The 18,903-nt window shown below is 39.5% G+C and overlaps 1 protein-coding gene across 11 annotated transcripts in view; it reads right to left on the bottom strand.

Annotated features, from left to right (window-relative positions):
* Window positions 1-18,903, bottom strand: part of NAV3 (neuron navigator 3) — an 812,431-nt gene that overhangs the window by 226,439 nt on the left and 567,089 nt on the right. For all 11 annotated transcript variants that reach the window (XM_075932274.1, XM_075932283.1, XM_075932261.1 and 8 more), the window contains one exon: window positions 16,565-16,745. In XM_075932274.1, coding sequence (XP_075788389.1) covers window positions 16,565-16,745 — 181 coding nt within the window. The remainder of the gene's footprint in view (window positions 1-16,564; window positions 16,746-18,903) is intronic.

Here is an 18,903-nt window from a genome sequence, read left to right as displayed (position 1 = left end):
CTTATTAATAAACTAGGGAAATCCAACTTAGATGGGGCTACTATAAAGGTGTATTCCTGGCTGGATAACCATTCCCAGAATGTAGTTATTAATAGTTCACAATATTGCTGGAAGGGCATAACAAGTGGGGTTCCACAGGGATCTGTTTTGGGACTGGTTCTGTTCAATATTTTCATCAATGATTCAGATGATGGCATAAAGAGTACGATTATTAAGTTTGTAGATTATACCAACCTGGGAGTGGTTGCAAGTGGTTTGGAGGATAGGGTCATAATTCAAAATGATCTGGAAAAACTAGAGAAATGGTCTTAGGTAAATAGGATAAAGTTTAATACGGACAAATTCAAAGTATTCCACTTAGGAAGGAACAGTCCATTCCACTCTTATAAAATGGGAAGTGATTGTCTAGGGGGGAGTACTGCAGGAAGGGATCTAGAGGTCATAGTGGACCACAAGCTAAATATGAGTCAATAGTATGCTTTTTTTTTCTTTGCAACAGTGTCAAACATGATTCTGAGATACATTAACTGAAGCGGTATGAGCAAGACATGAAAAGTCATTCTTCTGCTCTATTCTGCACTGATTAGGCCTCAATTGGAGTTCTGTGTCCAGTTCGGGGCACAAAATATCAAGAAAGATATGGAAAAATTGGAGAAGATCCAGAGAAGAGCAACAAAAATTATTAAAGGCCTAGAGAACATGAGCTATGAGGAAAGACTGAAAGAATTGATCTTGTTTAGTTTAGAAAAGAGAAGACTGGGAGGGGACATGATAGCAGTTTTCAAGTATCTAAAAGGGTGTTACAAGGAGGAAGAAAAATTGTTCTGCTTGGCCTCTGAGAATAGGACAAGAAGCAATGGCTGAAATTAAAGCTACGGAGGTTTAGGTTGGACATTAAGAAAAACTTCCTAACTGCCAGGGTGGTTAAACACTGAAATAAATTACATAGGGAGGTTGTAGAATCTCCATCACTGGAGATATATAAGAGCAGTTTTGTTAGCTATCTATCAGGGATGATCTAGATGCTGCTAGGTCTTGTCATGAGGGCAGGGGACTGGACTTGATGATCTCTCGAGGTCCTTTCCAGTTCTAGTATTCTATGATTTCCAGTCCCTGACAAACAGAGATTAGGGAGACCATTCCTACCCATTTTGGCTAATTCGTATTCTGGACCTAACCTCCATGAATTTATCTAGTCCTGGTCTTCACAACCTCCTCTGGCAAGGAGTTCCACAGGTTGACTGTGCAAGACAACTATGACTTCTCCATGTTCTTGAGCCTGAAGATACAGAGTGGGAATACAAGGTTTCCACCTTCTGCTGAATGAGTTTCCCCATTATACAAATCATTCCAGCACCTCTGAATGTGAACTTTCACATGTCAAGTTTTGCATTCTTGCAAAAATTATATTGCCCTTTACAATTATTATTGCTAATACTGCCAGTTGTCTACAGATATAATTTGGCAGTCAAAAAAATGAAGTTTTGCAACATGTACAGTGCACTTTTCTTAGTTGCAGGCTCACACTCGTATTTGAATATATTGTTATGTATTCGTCTAAAGTGCTTTGAAACTGATACTACTGCTCATCTAAGATAATTGCAATAAGCAATGAAGTTCCTTGATGGTACCTGATAGCTAAAACATGTCTACGTCTATACCGCCTCTTTTTTGTGGAAGAGGCAATGCAAATGAAGCAATCAGTAGCAACTTCTCATGCTTCATTTGCATAATCTCTTCCGATGCTTTTTGCATAAGAGGTTTTTGGGCAAAAACTACTAGTGTAGACAGATCTGTTTTATGCAAAAAAACTTTTTGCACAAGATCCTTATGCCTCAGAAAAGGAGGACCTCTTGTGCAAAATGCCTTGGGCAGAGATTATGCAAATGAAGCACATGCTTCATTAGCATATGAAAATGATTTGTTAGCATACTCTCTTCTGACAAAAGAGGCAGTGTAGACATAGCCTAGGAGCTTTCAAGCCCTTTGAAATTAACTAGATTCTTTCTATTGACTTAAATTGGCTTTGGATTGGGCTCTAACATTTTTATTTCTTGCAACTCAAAGAAGCATAAACTGCTAACCTAGTCACAGCAATCCCGATGATAAGGTAAAAATGGCTAATTTCTGTTGCTGATCATTAGGCCTGAGAGGGATACAAACAATGAAACAAAACAGTAGATTAGTTGTAAGCAACTGGATTTAGAAATTGTACCTGCAACTTCAAAGGTTGCCATATGTAACAATGCTAAAGGTTCTTAGATGTCTGTTCACAAAAGGCTGGTTAATTCAGAGGGCAAGGGGGAATCAGAATTTAATTTTACCAGAGCAAACTGTTGAGTAATGAGGAAAGAACAATGAACTCCTCAGTTCAAATGAGTATCTGTGAAGAGAGAGGGTGAAGGACAGACACTTAATTAATGGCATTTGGAGTCAACTGCAGGGAAATCTGTCTGCTTACTCCCTCACCTGCAGACAAACAGCATAAGGACATTAATAGCTATGTGGTACAGGAAGGCAAAAATGAGGAGGAGGGTGCCCCATAAAATTGTATGCAGCACATAAAGCTAAAGGATGGAGCTCATTTGAAGCTGGATACACAGCATGAGTCAAACTGACAGTATTTTAAACCTCAGCTTCAATGGAAACCCATGTAATGACTCCCTTTATCCTTTACTATTTATTAAAAACAGTCGTTCTGGCAGATGTTACTTTATAGCACGATGGTGTGTGGCAATGCATCTGTAATTTATAGGTTGTCCTTTAGGTTGTAATTCTGAAAATATTAGCCATTTGATTTGTTAAAGTTGCTGGACACTTTCATTCTGATTAGAGAAAAAACAAAAACAACGGCAAAAAGCAAAGCAAAAGCTTCTTCTGGGATGGAAATCATTTTACCCTACTGAGTTCCTGAATTTGACATGACAAGGTACAGTCACAGCACGTTGCGGGGATATTTTTTTTCACAAAGAATTCCCATTAAAAAATGTCCATTTTCATAGGGAAAACTGAAATGAAAGCTACCTGGCTCCTTAGCAGCTCACCTGCCTGCGAGTTGGCACCCCCTATTTTGCAAACTTCATGAATTTCTGTGCTTCCAGGGGTCATCTGCCCCAGAGCCCGGGGCCCCTCGTCATCCAAACAGTGGCAGTGGTAATGGACAGACCAAGGCCACATCACTTCTGCCTGAAGCCCTGTCCCTTCCAGAAGAGCAGATTCCCCTGCCATCTTGCTGAGAAGCTTGGCAATTCTGTTGGATCCCTTGGCTCCCACAGAGCCAGCACTCCAAACTTCTCCACCTATCCCATGCAGTGCTTATTAACTCTTTGACTGACTACGCAGCTGGCCCTCCTGACTTCCAGGAATCCAATCTCTGAAGTTGCATCTTTTGGAGAGTTGGTCAGCCCAGGGAACAAGCTGAACAATTTTGTTCTTTTTTTGGTTTGGTTTGGTTTGGTTTGGTTTGGTTTGGTTTTTTCCCCTTTTTCTCCCAATTCTGGTGGACTTTTTGTTAAAAAAATAATTTTTCATAGAAGATAAATTCTTTCCAGCTAGGTCTAATGCATACCCTATCATCTGTTAGGAATACATTTCTCCTTTTTTCTTTTTCAGCTGCTAATATTTTATATGAAAGAGCCATGCCCAACCAGGCACAGTTGGACTTCGAAGGAGACCTGTGCTTCCAAAGTTTTTTTTCCAAAATTCACTGTGAACTCCTTATAAAACAAAGACTAGACTTTCTCACTTTGCCTCCTCATTATCTGTTATGCTTTCTTCACTTTGACTTCCTTCTTGCAGAAAAAAGTGACTGCAAATATACATAGCTCACTCAAAGCAGAGACTGTGTCTTCATATGTGTTTGTACAGCACATTGAGGCACCAATACTGATCAGGGCCTATGAGCACTAGTATAGTCCAAATGTTTAATAATAATTAATGAAACTGTTAAATGAAATTTCAGCCCTTAAAAGGTATGTCTACACTGTGGCGCTATTCCTGGATACTTACGGTATCCTGAAATAGCTATTCCGCATCTTTTAAACATGCCGTTATTTCAAAATAGCTTTCAAAATAATGGGCTCACTATCCTGACATCTCTGTGAACCTCATTCCACGAGGATTAAGGGACGTTTCAGAATAGCGTTCTGTTTCGAAATGCACTCAAAATAAGCTATGCAATTTGCATAGCTCAAATTATGTAGCTTATTTCGAGCTACGGGTGCAGTATAGACACACCCAAAGAAACAAGAAAGGATGTAAATAATTAAAATAAAAATGTACTAAAAGCTACCAACAAAGAACAATTTATCCATTTTAGTTAAATTGAAATACAAGTACTTTAGGTACCTCAATCACCTTGTTTTAAAAATTAATATTTTTCCACACAAAGCACCCAGTGGAATAACATTATGCTGCAGACGTATCAGATTGGGATTGCAGCCATACAGTAATGTGTACCTATACATATATATACATAAACATATTTACCTCTGATTGACTCTTAGTTCCATTAAGAACCCAGTAACAGACTGAGTCTCAGAGTACATATGTTAATTTCTTGTCTTAAAGCTGCAAAAGACACAGATGTATAATTAATCTTTTTGTACCAGATGGCAGGAGAAAGGGAAAGCTGAATAGCATTTAGTTCATGCTCCCTTCTATTTCTCTCCAACTTTTTTTGGATCCTTTCATTCCATGCTGGATATAACAAATTCGTTTGGGGATGCTAAAATAAGATTGAGGTTTTTAGGTCCCCAGTTCCTCAAAGCAGTTAAACATGTTCTTAAATCCATCCCTATTCAGCACATGTGTAAGTGTTTTGTTGTATAAGTATGCTGAATTGGGGCCTAAAATAATGAGTCATACTGCAAAAAAGAAATTAATAAAACTCCTATCATAATTTTTGGCATGTTCTCATGGTGCAGAGTGTTTTAATTAAAGCAGGACAAAACACAGACCACTATATAAGCTATCTCTCTAAACAGCTTGTCTATCTCTTATAAATGTGGTGTATCTCATACTTACGAATATTAAACATTCATGTTTTTAATTTCTATCTTAATCCCTTTTGCATGGGAACTAATTGATAAAAACAACAACATGTAGTGCTTTGATGATGGAAGTAGGGATTTTTTTTCTTTTCCCCATGAATAGACAATCTGATCTCATAGACAACAACTTCAAAATGTACTAATTAATTCATTAACTGGTATCTGCAGCGCAACAATATGAAGTGATTCCCATCTCATGTAGTAAGACTTTGAGAATATAGAGATAATAGGTGTGGGGGAGGAAGGAGACAGAAGAGTAGTAAATGAAGAATCCATGTAAATACAAAGGCTTATGTCTACACTACCAGGTTATTTCAAAATAAGTTATTTCAAAATAATAGCTCCAGAAATAACTATTTTGAATAAGCTTATTCCTCTTCACAAGCAGGAGTTTTTATTTCTGAAAAACAAGCCCACAATGTTGGTAATGTGGACACTCGTCTTGTTATTTTGAAATTAGGGGAGTTATTTCAAAATAACTCCCCAGTGTAGACATGCCCAAACTGAGAAAAGAATAAATGCAAGAAACAAAATGAGTCACACATTTGTGGACTTGTTTCAGCACTATGCCATGTCGCCTATGTACAGGAAATAATTGGAAAGAGTCAATGTTTGCTTCAGAATGGGTAGAACATTATTTAAGGCAGAGGGGATGATAAGCATAAACATTTTACAGCTATGATCCTGACTGAAATCATTTACATGCAAGTTTAACTCCATATTCACAAGAGACTACTCAGAGGTATCAAATTGTGAATTTGTGTAACAATTCGTAAGGAAGGAAGGTATTTCTCCAGAGCAAATTTTTAAAAAGTAAGGAAAATGTAAAGAAGCAATGTAGACCAATATAGAAATGGTGAACTCAAGGAAAAACTCATTTATTTTAAGGTTCTGTTTCTTCTAGCTGCAAAAGCTGTAAAAATACCTATTGAAATCACAGGAAAGAGTCTCTTTAGCTTTAATAAGCTTTGGATCAGGCCCCATGAGGAATAAATTATGGCCAAACGAATATAAGCAAGATAGAGTAAAAAGTAGTGAATGGTGTGAATAAGGCATGTGGCAGGTAGAATTAAATCTCTGTGGTATGCAAAATGTGAAAGATTACAGAGTAGAGTTAATTATTTTTTTAAAAAATCGCAAGAACAGACAGTGAAGAAAAGATTACAGATACAGTTTGAAATGCAAAAAGAAAAAGAAATCGGTAAAGGCGACATTATGGTTCTTAAACAGATGAGAGTAATTTATTGACATAAGAATCAGTATTACTATGCATTGAAATGAATTATTTTTCTCAAGTTTTCAGAGGATGATGTGATGAAATGCATCAGATATATGGTAGGGGAGCAGGAAGAACACTTGACAACTACGAAAATTACACCAGGGCAGTCTAAGAGACTAGACATTGACAGAATCTCCAGGATCCCTCCCACAAGTCTGAATGAAAAGCCAAAAGATATGGGGACCCTTTGAAACACACAGTAGAGAAAAGCTGGTATAATCCTTACATTTAAAAGAATGAGAATAAATATAAGTTCGTATCTACTATTATTGTCCTCCTTTTTTTCATATTCAAAATACTGCTCTGGGTTCCTTTGTTCCACAAGAGGATGAAAACATCATGGTTATACTATGACAGGGATTTTTGTGGGGAATTATTTACTGCTGCTGCTATGCTGTTCGTTCCTGTTCTGTATGAATAAACAGATTACTAAAAGGCTCAGTCTGGCATCTTTCAGAATCAGTATATTTTTCTTATGCCATAATCACAGATTTAATCCCAAATGTCCCCTTTTGGTGAAGTTTCATATTTGCCTTTTAAAAGGGATTCCAAAAAAGAAAAAAAAATATAGGCATGAATTAGAATATGAGTGCACAACTGTTTGATTTGTTCACACAATTGCTGGATTTTGAGGTACATGAATGGGTGTCTCTGCAAACACAACGGCTGCATTTTCAAAGGCTATTGGAAAATCTGGCCCTTAACGTCAGAACAGATATTTTAATAGCAATTTTAAATGATTGCTTATGAATTCAGGTAACACTGACATGACAAAGAAGATAACATTTACTTTTACATGTACTGCTCTTTTAATTAATTCAAAGTGAACTCTGGGCAGAAACACTCCTGCTATTGTAGTAATTTGCTGCATAAACTTGCAATCATGGTAAAACGTGCAAATTCTCTTCTCAGCTATGTGAAGTAAACAAGCAGAAGCTAGAATAAGACCACCACCGTCTGCTGATTTATATGGGATTTGAACCCACAGGCCCAGGAAGTGGACTGAAAATCTAATAAAGAAAATCACTATTCTGATTTATAATACCCATTTGCATTACACATAACATTTGCTTGGATAAACAGTTAATTATCTACCTAGTAATCAGAAGTATGAAATATTTTAATTGATTGGATTTCAATAGAATAACACTAAAGAATGCCCAGACTACTCTCTAGACCAGGGGTGGACAAAATACAGCTGGTGGGCCGGAACCACTGGCCAAGCTTCAGATATGGCCCACGGGAGCCTCCCCAGTCCCTCTGTACACTCAGAGGAGGGGATAGATTTGGCATGCTGCCCCCTCCCTAGAAAAATTTTATGGCTTCCATTGGCCAGTTTCTGCCCATTGGCAGCTGTTGGTTTGCAGGACAGGCAACATGCAAAGTATCCCACTTTCCTCCGGGCTCATAGAGTTCAGAGGCAGCCAGTGCAGGGGCACAAAAGCAGGATCCTTGGGTGAGAAACCAGCTGGGCTGCTGTCCGGGAACTGCTCAAGTAAGTGTCTCCCAGGCAGAGCCTTCCTCTGGCACCTCAGCTCCTTCCTCCCTTCAATCCTCTTCCCCCCTCCTTCATCCCTACCCCATGTAACCCAAACCCTCTGTACCACTTCTCCTGAACCCATAATCTGTCACAGACCTTGTGCTCCAACCTCTTATCCCTGGTCACAACCTAAATTCCCTGCACCCTTCCCGCACTCCTTCCCCAGGTCAGAGCCTCCCCGCCCGCAGTCCCGAACTCCCTACTATACCACTCCTCCAGGTGACAGAACCCTCCCAGACCTTGCACCCCCTTCTCCATTCCAGTCCTGTGCCCCGGGTCACAACTCCAAAATTCTCTACCAGATCTGACACTTCTCCCTCACCCCAATCCCTTATACCAGTCTCCCTTCTGCATCCATCCTCTATCCCTGACCCCGTACCGCTATATTAATGTCATAGAAGAGTGCAGCTCTTGACCATTTATCACATTGTTGGAGTGGTCCCCTATGAAATAATATTGTCCACCCCTGCTCTAGTCTCCCTTGCCATTCATTAACAAATACACAAATAACAAATAAAAAAGATTACAAAATCAAAATAGCATATCTCTCCTATCAACAAACCAACTAATCATCAGCAAATAGATTACAGATAAACATGAGCAGCCATCATTTCCTCTACCCCAAAATCTAACTCCAGCCCCCTCATCCATGTGTAAATGCCTGCTGATGTTGATTGACCCTTACACCCTGCCTGAAAGATCAACCAATCTGGGCTATTCAGTTCCAATAAGAGGAGTACATTCCAAAGATGGGAATGACACAGAGTCAATCCCAGCTACTCCTTATTTTAACTACCAAAATGACTCCAGCTCAAGTGCCTTCATTGATCTCAAACACAGCAGGGTGGAATGGGCAGAGAACAGGCTGCTCAGATAGAAAGATCTGGGACTAGGTGTGGCTTTATGACATAGGGAGGAAATTGACAAGCAGCCAGTACAGATCCTAGGGCATCATGTGCTTTCAAAGAGAGCACAACTTATTAAATATCCTGCATGGGCTTCAAAATGGATTTAAATATATATGGTATATGTTAACTTGACTACGACAACCATTGCCTTCAGGAAGATTGTAATAGCCCTTACTTAAGTAACAAAGAGGAGATAGATGGAATAATATCCCACCTTATACATCTGTTTATATAGGGACGCTGGGAGACAGAGAAGGAGCTATACATCTGATATTCCCAAATGAGATCATGTTGGTTGGGAGGGGACATAGAAAGAGAAAAACCTTGGCTCTGCCCTTACCAAATTGGATGTAGGGCACAGGAGGCGCAGTTACATCTAGTCCTATAAAAATAATACAGTCAGTGCTTTTACTCTGAATTTACCATGGTGTAATTGAGACCAGAATCTGGTTTTTCATATTTTGATTTATGGCTGTTTAAAATCATAATCTCAGCCATTGCATTTACACACAGTGTAGTATATAATAAGTTGTGAATGCAACATGCTTCATTTTTTTCTGCTACTTCTGAGAAAGAAGCAATAAGAAACTCAGTACAGTACATTTGATGTAAATGCAACTGCTTATAAAGATCAGCAACCTAACTTTCTTCATGTTCCTAAAAAACCGGGGTGCGCCTTTAATATAACGAATTAACAATATCCATCTGGATCTCAAGCTGTGCACATCATTCCTGCATGCGATAAAATCGTTTGTCCATCTTTTGGAATTTTGCTGACAGCTCAGTGAAACTAGCTACTGCCTAATCCATAAATGAGAAAGAACTTTTGCTTTCATCCACATGTGTTTTACTTTAATATCTGGGTGGTTGAAAGATCAACACTATGGCAAGTTTAAACGTATTGCTGTGATAATGGAACCCACTAGCAAAATGTCATGTAAAAATATAATAGAACCTTTGTTGTCATGTATCTGTATTGACATATATGAATAAGGCCACCAGCACCATGATATTTTTCTTTGCCAAAGCTCAAAGCATCAACAGAATCATAACTAAATCATGAGATCCCTATCTAAAACACTATAGCAGCAAAATTTCAGTTAGTCACCTAAAGCCACCCAAACCCATTATTTTCATTGAGTTGCTACTTATTACTGACTAACTATTTTGCCTCCAAGTGGGTGTCTAAATCATTTTTAATATTGATAATAATTAGTGGCATGGTATCTTTGATTATATTTTCCATAAATTGATTATTCTTTGGATAAACTTCCCTTACTTTAAATTCCTTTAACTGTCTCCATTCTCCATTAAAGACTTTGCCTCCTTAATTTGAAACTTGAAATATAACTGCTGCAGCCAGAATTCTAGAAGGGCCAAATGTTATTCATTTTGGATGCACAATCCTGCCCTACTGATGTAGGTCTGACACACATTGCTTGGAGTTGGTCTTAAACTTGTTTTACAGGATTTATTTCTTCTCTCTCAGAGCAAACGTGATTCTGCCACTCCTTTACATTTCAACATCCACTGGAACTTTTGCTGCTCTACGGTAATCTGTGGACTGTATTGATTGCAAATGCAAGGTTATTAGTTCTCTATAAAGTGCATTTTTATTTATTTAAATTCATTCTAGGACCTCTGCTTCTATTAGGCTCTTGCTACCTTTTCTGCTGCTGCTGAAGAGCCTCTATTTTCTCCCACTAAAATTGATAACAAAATTCATTTGACTTAAAGGAGGTTAGGATTGGGTTAAAAATAACTGACAATCATAGAAAGGCCTGACTCAAAACCCCAGATCCAAACAAAATCAACTTTAAAATCTGGATCAAACTTGGATTTTGTCATTTGAGCCTCTGTTTTATATTCCTACTGTGAAGTCCTATGCCCTCTGACTTCAGCAGGAAAATTCTCAGTGGCTTCACTAATATGGCCAGGCTTTTACCCACTATTATACTCTGATCATGTTCAATATGAATTACTGGTGCTATTTTCCCTTTCTGTGTTTCTAACTCTGTTTCTATTTCCACATGGAAATTATGACATCCATAATTTTATCATTTTCACTGATAAAGGAAATAAAACAGCAAAGCAAACATTAATCAAACAGCAGCTACTGGTTGCTTAAATAAAGATTTAGGATCCTAAGTTTTGGCATCGTTTTTTAAAAATCTTGTCCAACATTATTATAATCTAGACCAGAGATGGGAAATAAGATGGAAGTGGTTCACTAGGGTTAGTCCCTGATGGGTCACCACTGCTTTATTTACCTTCACAGGTATGTGCACTTGCAGCTAGAAAATGTAAAAACTGCCCAGAATAGTTAACCGGTTAAACAATTTGTATAACTAGTTACCACCAGCGGTGGGCAATTGGGGCTGTTCCTTTCCTTCCCACCATAGCCATGGGTGATGGGGCCTGCTCCTTCCCTGCCCACTGCAGCAACAGAGGGCAGGGGATGCCCCAGCCCTGCCACAGCCACAACGCAGGCGGTAGGGCATGAGGAAAGAATGCTGCGGGCCCACCACCCACCATAGCCCTGCCGTCTGGACCGCCATAGATTGCCAACAGGAGCTTCAGGAAATGGTATGGAGCTGAACCGCAAGCTGGTTATTGCCCACCACTGATCCATTCTAGAATAGAATGTAGAACGAGGAGTAACGGTAGTTCGGAATAGGAAGCCTAATCCGAACTACCTAGTCTGTGCCGCGTGTAGCCGCGGGGCACGGAGTCCGCACTAGCGGACATTTAAAAATGGCGGCGCCCGGCAATATGCAAATGAAGCTCAGGAAATTCAAATCCCGGCCTTCATTTGCAACTCCAGTTGCCTACATTACCACCCTAGCTCGAACTAGGGTGGTAGTGTAGACATACCCTATGGGAGTAGACTATCTATAAAGGGTTAATTTAATATGCTTTACTGAACCAAATGTAATAGCTGAATACTTCTTTCTATCTCAGGGTGAAGGTGAACCTAGGCAACCTCCTTATTGTATCTTACTGCCCTAAAATGAAATTTTCAGGTACCTGTGGTCTCTATTACACTTCTGTTATGTCACTTCGAAATTTATCCACAAACTACTTAAGAGATAGCTGAAAGATTTCACTTAAAGGGTCAATATTCTGGGTGTTATCTACCACCTGATTGTTTTAATAAATTACTTTATTTCAAATGCAATCTATTTAAAAAAACAAATTAAATTAGTTTGCATCATATATTTGTATATTACAGCTAAGGATGTTAGATTGCATGTAATTGAATAGTCATGTAACTGCTTTAATTTTAGTTGTTAGATGACAATTCAATAGTCCCCGGGGGTGGAGCCCGCAGCCAATACCTTTCCGACTCCATTCCTGGAGAGCCACCTGTCACCCTTTCCCTATCAGAGGCAGCAGCGTGGGGTGGCAGGCGGGAGCCGGTCTGCGAGGGGAGCCAGTTTAAAAACCGGCTTCCCATCCAGACCAGCTCCTGCCTCCTGCCCTGCACTGCTGCCTCTGATACAGCTATCAGCTATAGCTGATACAAAAGGCAGCAGCCCCTGTCCATGGGGGGTCCGAGCTTCCCACAGGCAGAGGCTGCTCCATGACAGCCTCCCCTGCCTCCCTGCTTTGTGCTGATAGAGAGGCTGATAGAGAGACAGAAGTGGGGTTGAGGTGGAGGCGGCACCACAGAGCTGGTGCTGGGGGGAACTGACTTTTAAACTAGCTCCCCCAGCACTTACGCCTGCATGTAGGAGGCAGCAAGGGGGGGCAGGTGGGTTTGTGGAAAGCCAGCTAAAAAGCCAGTTCCCCATGCATATCAGTTCCCACCTGCCCCCCTCACCCTCTGCCTGCTGTCTCTCTATCAGAAACAGTAGAGCGGGGGCTGCGGAGGTAAGCGGATCCAGTGCTTGTGGGGAGCCTGCTGAAAGCCAGCTCCTCACAGGCTCTGACACTGGCTCTCACCCTTGCTGCCTCTCTATCACCTGGGTGGGGGGAGTGTGTAGTCAACTGGACTAACCAATAATTCTGAACTTATAAATTAATCGTGTAGTCGTCTACACATTGGCATCCCTAATTTCAGCACAAACTTCAATATAGGAGAATCTTGCGATTTGCTGAATCACTGTTCAGAGTTTCGCATATTCACGGGGGTCTCCTGTCCTACCCCGGGGCGAGTGGTGGGAGCTGGAAACCATGGTGAGTTCCCCACAGCTCCTGGCCCTGGGGTGAATTTGGGAGCTCTGGGCAGCTCATCACACATAGTCTGGGAGCCACGGCTCCCAGTAATCACAAATTTCACCATTCTTGGTGGTGCCAGGAATGCATACACCACGAATGGCAAGGGTGTCCTGTACAACTAAAACACTCAGAAAATAAAATTCAAATAACTCTCACCATAGGGCTGAACAGGCAATCAAGGAGCTGGAGGTAGGAAAAGACTAACCAGACAGGAGCATAAAACAAGATAATCCCCATGAAAGTAAAAGGCATGATTAATAAAGAATTGCAATCGTAATAAAAGACTTATAAAGTACATGTGGAAAATTAAATATAGATATTTATATTTTCAAAAAGTATATAAAACTGATCACATGTGCGGTAAACACATTTTTTCGTGTATACACAAAACACACTTAGTTGTAGAATTTATTTAGCCCATTTAACACAAAGAGTATTTCACAGTGGCCTAAAGTAAGTGTTCTTGGCACACAAAATATACAAAGAAGAAATAGAAAGTGGCTCATATAAATAATTATTTCAAAGTGAATGAAGATAAACATGCCACTGAAATATTAATTATCCTGTCTCTGCCACACCAAGGGCCAATCCCTTAGTTCTTATCCAAAAATCGGTAATAGGCCCCAATGAATAGAAAATATATATTGCATATAGACAAAAAATGTTATGAACATGACCTTAACATTGTCATGAATAATTTGCTAACTTTAGTTTTCTAACTGATAGATTTCTACAGAGCATTAAATATCACCTAAAGACAGGAACACTTAACAAAATACAGGAGGAATTGAAGCAGGATAAGGAAGAATATAATCAATTGCATTTCTTTTTCCGATTTAACTTTGCAGTGTAGACCTAGCCTAGGGGGGTTGTGGAATCTCCACACTGGAGATATTTAAGAATAAGTTAAACAGACACGTCAGGGATGATCTAGACCAGTGTTTCTCAAAAAAAAAAAAATTTATAAAGTATCCCTTAAAAATTATAAGTACCCCCAGTACCTACAGTTTTCAGACATGCAAAAAAAATTTCTACCATTGCAACACAGTTGCATACACAACATAATTGTAGCTGGGCGGGCAATGAAATTTTTGGGTGTAAAAAGTACAAAAATAATAAAACACTGTAAAACTTAAAACTAAAATTCAGTTTTCTCCAAATTTCAGTTGTGTTGACATATTCCGCCCCCGCCAGACTTCTCTTGAGTAGCCCTAAGCGTACTCGTACCACTGGTTGAGAAACATTGATCTAGACAGTGCTTGGTCCTGCTGTGAGGGCAGGGGACTGGATTCGATGATTTCTTGAGGTCCCCCCTTTCAGTTCTATGATTCTGTAAATGTCTCACAAAATCAATTTTGTGTTTAAATTAGAGTTCTACCAAAAAAACCCCAACCCTTACAAGTAGTTTAATTTTCAATGGAAGGCAAAAAAAAAAAAAATCAATGCTTTTGAAACTGATATCTAAGGCAAGTCTAAACTGTACTATTTCTGACTTTTCTTATCCTTTCAAATGAGATAAGACCACAAAAATGCCCCAACCGGCATGTCCGCTGCAAACCCCCTTTTACTTATGAACTGGCAAAAATTTCAAGGCAAAATTTTCCTCTGAGTTGAAATGTGGTAGACAACTTCTCCGCAGATGAGGAAACACATTTATCCTAAACATTAATATAGGAAAACAAAACATTTTAAGAAGTTTTACTTGGGAATGAATACAAGCACCAATACATTTGTAGTGCTCGCTGACAATTCTATAATCTAGTATTGAATGAAACATGTCACATTTTTCCATATGCCACTTTGCATATATTAAGCAAATATCATGTAAATAAATATAAAATGAAACAAAACACAAAATTTACAAGATTAAAAATTCTTGTCTAAAGGCTGCAGTTCAGATGACTTTATTCATGTACTGTCTGTACTATCTTTTGTTTTTTCCAGTAAAGTCAATAGTGTTCATGTGTTTTCAAATGAAGGAAATATTTGTGTTTAAAAAAAAATTCCCATGTCATAGTCTATATATACCAACCCTTTCATAATATGTTTTCCAGCTACACTGTGAAACCAATGGAATGCAATGACTAAAAATTCCTCTATAGTGAATTCAATGGGTTTCAATAACTAATACTAAAACCAACCCATAAGATAAAACAAGAAAAGCTTTCAGGCCCTTTAAATTGTTTTTCTTTTAAACTACTTAGGTAGACTGAGTAAACTGTCTTCCAGTCTCCTATATATTTGAGAGAGTTTGTCTGTGTGTGTTTTTTTTTTTCAAGGACTCCTCCTAAATGGTAAGTGTTAGGGCCACCATATTTGGTATAAGCTTCCTCTTATCATAACTTAAAGCAAGGTAAGGGTTTGGTTGTGCCAGGAAAATGGGATGTGCCAGTAATGGGATTGCTTCTCATAAAACCATACAGAAAAGAGATAGAATCACCAGGCAGATGAAAGGGGCTGGGGGCAACACCCTCTGCCATCCAGGACTGCCCCAGACCTTTAGGGAGGGTATGAGGGCTGAGCCCCTTTCCCCTAATTTCTATGGGGACATTGCTGACTGTTCCCTTTCATTAAGGAGTGAGGGGAAAGCGCGCAGTTTGCTGCACTCCTCACTCTGGCTGGGGAACGCAGGAACCTAGACCTGTCCCAGCCAGGGGAAATGCACCCCTCCCTCAGCAGTGCCAGATGGAGCTGGAGTTGTAGCAGCCATGGAAAGGCCCTTCTCACCTGGCCACAAGCTGCTGTGGTGAAAGAGAGCTGGTGTAGTCCTTTCCCAGATGCAGCCTGCATACTAAATACCTAATCCCTAACCTACCCCAGAGTAATGGTTTAAATGAAGCATGTACATTTTCATTTTATTTTCCAAAAAACAAAAATTAATTGAGTTATGGACTTGAGCAACACCAGGTAAATCTTCTGGTAGCTTATATTTTCCTAATTCATTCATTATTTGTAATTATTCACAAAATAGTTTAGGTAAATGACTCTCTCTGTGAAGAGCAGGCATGTGAAATTCGTTGAATGTAGTCACTAGACTACTACTGTTAGATGGTTTTGATTAGGAACACATATGAGTTAATATTATTTCTTTTTCCTGAGTAGATGAGTTAAATTCCAACAATTATGTTTCTGGTGAAATATTCAAATTCATAATTTGCTTTCCAGAGATACTTTTCCCTGTAACAATGTGCTGTTCCCTGTAACATCTAAGCAAGTAAAATACTTTTTCATAACATTTGCACACCAAACACAAAAATGTATGTACACAATCAAAAAACATTAAAAAATGCAACCAAGTAGTGGTGATAAATATTCAGTATTCAACCAGCTCTGCTGCAAAGAAAATACAACCATACTATATCACCTTGGCACATAAAATATCTATGGTGCACTCACATCTAGCAATTTAATAGTTACATAAAATTAAACAGTTAGTTAGTGGCAAACTTTTTCTAGTCTTGATCCTCTACAAATTTCTGTCCAAACAGAGAGTAAGCTCAAGGCCTTTTCATATAAACGGACAAATAAAAAGGCTCTTTTAGCGAAGAAAAATAGTTTGACGTACCTGGACTGCATATCTTGCTGTGTTTTGGATTGGCTGATTTCAGTAGGAGGTGAATGAGAGACGTGCTGCTGTAACTCTACCAAAGACTGGTAGTATTGTTGCTGATGATGCTGTTGCTGTTTGTACCGAGACAAACTGAAAAACAGTCCTAAAATGGCTTTCAAATTTCCATTCCTTATTTCTATAAACAAAGAAGTGAAAACACCAGAGTTAGACTTTCACTTGTGTATATCTGAGTGTGCATATGTCTATATTTGTATACAGATATATGTATGTGTGTATTCAAGCATCATATTAAGTTCACTATTGCTTTATTGTATTACTATTTCCATTATTGCTTAATGATCAGTTATTGCTATGTAGCATTTCCATTACTGGAGGTTTGCAAACATGGTAGCAGATTGTTCTTAAAACTGCACTACACATCTGTCCTGATAAAGTTACCATGATTAGACACACATACATGAACACAAATACAAGTAGAATTTCTAATGCAATACAGCCCTAAAGAGCTCAACTGATCTGCAGTGAATGTGAAATCAATACCTTCCCTTTGCCTAAAATCAGTACAAATGACTTGTGAGAAGACCAGAAGACAAGAGTGCAATTGCTAATGAAGTTACTTATATTTCTTATCAAAATTCTCCCAATTCAACGATTCAAATAAAACAATTCTACTTGGTAAAGTTATATGCAAACAGGTTTGATTAAAATATAGTTGAAATATCATTAAAAATAATTTCAGATAATAAAGCCCAAAGTAATTGAGATATTTGATAACTACCCAGTTACTAATCAGTTTGGGGTCATTACAGGCATAGCACTAGGATAGACCTTCTGTGCAAGGTTTGCAGGGATAGACTGTACAGTATATGATCTGGCTATTCTGTCCAAGTGGAGAAACCAAGCATTTGAGAGGATTTAGCCCTATAGCCCTATTTTTCAGTACAATATCCTCACTTTTGGAGAACTTGAATTAGACCAAAAAAGTTCCCAAAGCCTAAGAAGTGCTATATGAAAAGCGCAATTTATAATCCTTCCATAAAGGCGGGCCTTTAATTTAAAACACTTCCACTGTAATTGCTCCTAATGTCTGCCCTTTTTCATTTTACCATGAAACATAGTATATAAGTAACATGTATATGGTTTATTATTATTTATATTTTGGCTGTGTGCTACATATTGTTCACATACAGACATTGTCTCAGCTCTGAAGGACCTACAATTTGAAAAGAGAAAGAAAGAACAAACTTTAGGTATAAACGCTGGATGAGGCCTTAGGACTACCCCGTTTTTATTTAAGATAGTGTACGGCGGAGTTGCCATAAGTGTTGATAACTCGCCAACCCTGTGTGCTGATGTAATTGTGAGAAGGAAGGCTACCTTCATAGTTAAGGTGTGCAAAGGTATGGAGGCCTACGGTTCGAATGGTGATGTGGTTAAGGCTCCAAGAACAACGTCCAAGTTCCATACTGGGGGAACGGATTTACGAGGGGGGCTTAGGTTCACAAGGCCTTTCATGAATCCCTTGGTAGTTGGGTGGGAGAAAAGGGAGGTGCCTTTGATTGGTTGTCTGAAGGTAGAAATCGCCGCTAGATGAACTCTGAAAGAAGCTGAGGCTAGGTCTGTGTGTTTTAGGTGTAGCAGGTAGTCAAGGACAAGGTGAAGTGGAGCGGAATGTGGGACCAGCTCCTGCATGGCTCACCAGGAGGCAAACCTGTGCCATTTTGAGAGGTAAGTATTTCTGGTTGACTGCCTTCCACTGTGAATTAGTACATTTTGAACCTGAGTAACACAGAGGGATTCGGAAGGGTTCAGTCTACTAGGAGCCATGCAGTGAGCCACAAGGTATGTATTTGGGGATGTCTCAGTGTCCATTGGTTCTGAGTGAGTTGGTTCGGGAGGGTTGGCAGCTGATACAGTCTGCATGGTGACGTGTCGAAGGAAGGGGAACCAGTACTGACGCACCCATACTGGTGCTATTAGTATGACCGTGGCACCATCCATTTTGATCTTCTGCAGAACTTCGGGAATGAGAACTGTAGGTGGGAAGGCATAGAGGAGAGGTCCGCCCCAGTTGAGGAGAAATGCATCGCCTAGGGAGCCCGGGCCGAGTCCGGCTCTGGAATAGTACTTCTGGCATTTGATGTTGTGACGCGTGGCAAAAAGATCTACTAGGGGAGTGCCCCAGCATCGGAAGAGAATATGGAGGACTCCGTCATGCAATTCCCACTCATGCTCCAGAGTGAAATGTCTGCCGAGGAAGTCTGCATGAATGTTTGTGATGCCAGGCAGACAGATGTTATGCCGTGGCAAATGCACCAGTTCCAAAAGTGGAT

The sequence above is a fragment of the Pelodiscus sinensis genome, chromosome 1, assembly GCF_049634645.1.
Source record: "Pelodiscus sinensis isolate JC-2024 chromosome 1, ASM4963464v1, whole genome shotgun sequence".
NCBI lineage: Eukaryota > Metazoa > Chordata > Testudines > Trionychidae > Pelodiscus > Pelodiscus sinensis.
Note: the sequence above shows the minus strand (reverse complement) of the source record. Positions and strands in the feature narration are given on the sequence as shown.